We start from the raw sequence: 3,792 nt of genomic DNA on the forward strand, positions 1-3,792 counted from the left end.
GCGCTGGCAAGTGTAAGGGAGCACCAGCAGCCGGTGGCGTCGTGGTTAGGCCATCGGTCTACAGGCTGGTAGGTACTGGGTTGGGATCCCAGTCGAGGCATGGGATTTTTAATCCAAATACCGACTCCAAATCCTGAGTGAGTGTTCCGCAAAGCTCAATGGGTAGGTGTAAACCACTTGCACCGACCAGTGATCCATAACTGGTTCAACAAAGGCCATGGTTTGTGCTATCCTGCCTGTGGGAAGCGCAAATAAAAGATCCCTTGCTGCTAATCGGAAGAGTAGCCCATGTAGTGGCGACAGCGGGTTTCCTCTCAAAATCTGTGTTGTCCTTAACCATATGTCTCACGCCATATAACCGTAAATACAATGTGTTGAGTGCGTCGTTAAATAAAACATTTCTTTCTTTCTTTCAAATACACATTTGGACAAAATACTGTATTGATCATTACATCAGTTCTTAAAATAAAAACTGTAATGTACACTGTAAGAATGACGTCAGTATTATACCAGTTCTTAAAATAAACGTGTACACATCCTTCTGGAGACGGGACCTAGTGACGTCAGTGTTGCACCAGTTCATAAAATGAGCGTGTACACACCCTTCCAGAGGCGGAGCCTAGAGACGTCAGCGATTTCGTCATCTTGCATCATCCCCCTTCTGCGTAGTTTGGCGGCCATCTTGGATGATGCAATAGTGAAATCGATATCCCCTATAGACCAGGAACCATATTTTCGAAGCCATCTTAGCCCTACGAAATCGTAAAACCATCGTAGGGTGTGACGTCACAACAGCACACGCCATAGTGACGTCATAGCTTACGATTATTTTACGATTTCGTAGGCTAAGATTGCTTCGAAAATATGGGCCCTGCCCTTACTATTAGCGTATTGGTGACCGTCTTTGTTAGCCTCCCGTTGTTGTCCCCTAGCTTTTAGCCCTTAAAGGGGCTTGATCTGTTGAGGGACCATGTTTTTATTCGTCGTTGCCATCTCTTCTGTCCACAGATCATTCAACGTCGGATGGATGGGTCGGAAAACTTTTACAGAGATTGGAATTACTACAGAGACGGATTTGGAGATCTGGAAAGAGAATTTTGGTTTGGTAAGTCAGGTTTATTTGAAGTTTTATGCCCAAGCCAAAACACGCGAATACCAAAAGGTGTTTACCGTTGAGACCGACTGATATTTATGTGGTTATTGTCAGCTGGATCTAGCCCAGTGCTAAAGCGTTCGCTTGATGCGTGTTTGGTCTGGGATCGATCCACGTCGGTGGGCACATTGGGCTATATCTCGCTCAAGCCAGTGCACCACGATTAGTACCTCTAAGGACGTGGTATGTGTTATCCTGTCTATGGAAATGGTACTGGTTGGTGCATACAAAAGATACCTTGCTACTAATGAAAAAAAAATGTAGCGGGTTTCCTCTCTAATACTATTTCACTAATTCACAAAATGTTTGACATCCATTAGCCGATGATTAATAAATCAATGTGCTCTAGTGTTAAACAAAACAGACTTTTTCATGTGGTTATTGATTGTTATTGGTTTAAGAAAGAGATGGGGATGGGGGGGGGGGGGGGGGGGTTCTTTCAGGGTTTTTACAAGAAAATTTACGGTCATTCCATACAAATTAAAATAATTTAATTGTCAAAATGTAATAACCAAATCAGTTTCAGGCTGAATTAGATTGATGATGTCAACTACATAAAAAAAATTTTTTATTGTTCCATATTTACAGAAAACCATAAATAAACGTCATGGTTTACAAGTGAGTCACGTGACATGCTGTCAAAGTTGGAGGGGGTCAAACATGGAGTTTACACACTAGCACGTTTGTTTAATAGCGCGTGAATCCATTCCTGGCGCCCCTGCGCGTGCTGTAACCTCACCGTGGTGCAGGGGTGTAACATTCTCTTTGAGAATGGCCAATACAGCACAATTTGAAATTTTGAATAAAAGTCCGTATCTATCTGTGATATTTGTATTTTTGCACAGTTCTTTACACTGTTTTTATTTAAATCTTGAATTTTTATATTGATGTTGATCATCACTTTATTTGTTTGCAATACCATAGTTTATTATCCACATGGTTCATATAACCGATTTAATAATAATCATACGAAGCACACGTGTAATAACAAGTGTAATGACGTAATTTTGGGAAGCGACGTCATAACATGACGTTGCTTCTCCAGTCCTAGCTCAGACTGTGCATTTGAAATATGACGTCATTTCGTCGTCTCCTTCTAGTTGTGGCTGAAACATTTTCAGTTGGGTCTTGTTATTCGTAAAGAAAACAAGAACACTAATATGGATAATAAAGAAATTATTACACTCGCGTGTGAGTCGTACTGATTTGACGAAACTCGTGTCAGGATTCCTGTATTAACCTCACTCTCGCTCGGGAAATACAAAAATCCTGACACTCGTTTCGTAAAATCAGTACGACACACAAGCTCGTATAATAATCTCTATTTGACACCCAATAACCGATGTATTTTTCGTGCTGAGGTGTCATTAAACATTCATTCATTCATTCATTCTTCCATCCCTGACGCGAAGACATTCAACACGTCGTTGTCCCAGTGATGTTGATCAGTGCCCCGTTGCAGGAAGCGACCTTAGCTCGAATATCAACATGTGCTCATTAGGTAGTTATGCACTTAAGGTAATCTTAGAGCTAAGATCGCTTCGTGGAACAGGATCCAGATGTCTGAAGGAGTCTTTGGGAATGGTCTGCCACTCTTCCACAAGAAGTTGAACCAGATCGTACAGGTTGAGACCGAACATATTATTTTAAAAAGGAAACACGAATTTGCTTTTACTGGAGCGCTTATTGACGTCTGTATGAGTGTATCAACTCGACAATACCGTGAACATTGACTGATTGACGACTGTTTAACGAGATAATCAAAACATTCGCTCGTCAAGGTTCTTCGATTACTCTCAACATCAACTTGTCCTGTAGAACAAGAGGTTCTCCATTCTACATGTCCTATCGGACATGGGCGCGTATCACCCAAAAATCTTTGTTAAAAGATCAAGCAGTACTTATAAGATGTCTCTCGTGAAACGGAAAAAACCCATCTGCTTAGTTACTAACACAACTGTCAAACATGTCACAACATTAACATCAATAAAACAATCAAAATCAACATATACTCTTCAAAACAAAGTAGGGGAACCTGAAGTATTAATGTTAATATCAACTATTAGACCGAACATACGTTATGACCACAGACATCCTAGTAAAGAATGTTCAGGTCTGTTTATCAACACACCGAAACACACATTCCATAGTTTGCACATGCATCACGCAGTTGCCCCGTACACGTGCGTGGGGTGTCATTCTTGATTTTGACAATTTCCAGGAAGGTCGATTAATCACTGTGGAACATTATTTCTGTCAATCTTTTTCATTCTGTTGATCCATGCAGTTGTTATTGTTTTGTTTTTAGTCATTTTTATTGTTTGAATTTGCGATTTAATTACAAAAAAACCCGTCAACTTTCAAATTTCACTTCTGACCCCAATCATCCTTCAAGATCTTTGGTGGTTATAAAACCTACTGTAATACTGGACTACCGGTTGTAATGTTTACCCAATTAATTCACTACTATCATATAACCATTCCCCACAGCTAATATACCTTACAATTTTGGCAATTGTAAATTCTTATTAGAGTTCCCCTATTATTATGAAGAGTATATATGACCGTCGTGCATCCAATGAACAACACACCGGTATCGGTGGCGTCGTGGTTAGGCCATCGGTCTACAGGCTGGTAGG

At 40.6% G+C, this 3,792-nt stretch overlaps 1 protein-coding gene across 1 annotated transcript in view; it reads left to right on the forward strand.

Moving 5' to 3' along the window:
• Nucleotides 1–680: 680 nt before the first annotated feature.
• LOC121386177 (techylectin-5A-like) overlaps nucleotides 681–3,792 on the forward strand; it is a 7,336-nt gene continuing 4,224 nt past the window's right edge. The window contains exon 1 of the mRNA XM_041516988.1: nucleotides 681–1,105. Within this exon, the coding sequence (XP_041372922.1) occupies nucleotides 1,024–1,105 (82 nt within the window). The 5' untranslated portion in view covers nucleotides 681–1,023. The remainder of the gene's footprint in view (nucleotides 1,106–3,792) is intronic.

Source organism: Gigantopelta aegis, chromosome 12 (genome assembly GCF_016097555.1).
Source record: "Gigantopelta aegis isolate Gae_Host chromosome 12, Gae_host_genome, whole genome shotgun sequence".
NCBI classification, from domain to species: Eukaryota; Metazoa; Mollusca; class Gastropoda; order Neomphalida; family Peltospiridae; genus Gigantopelta; species Gigantopelta aegis.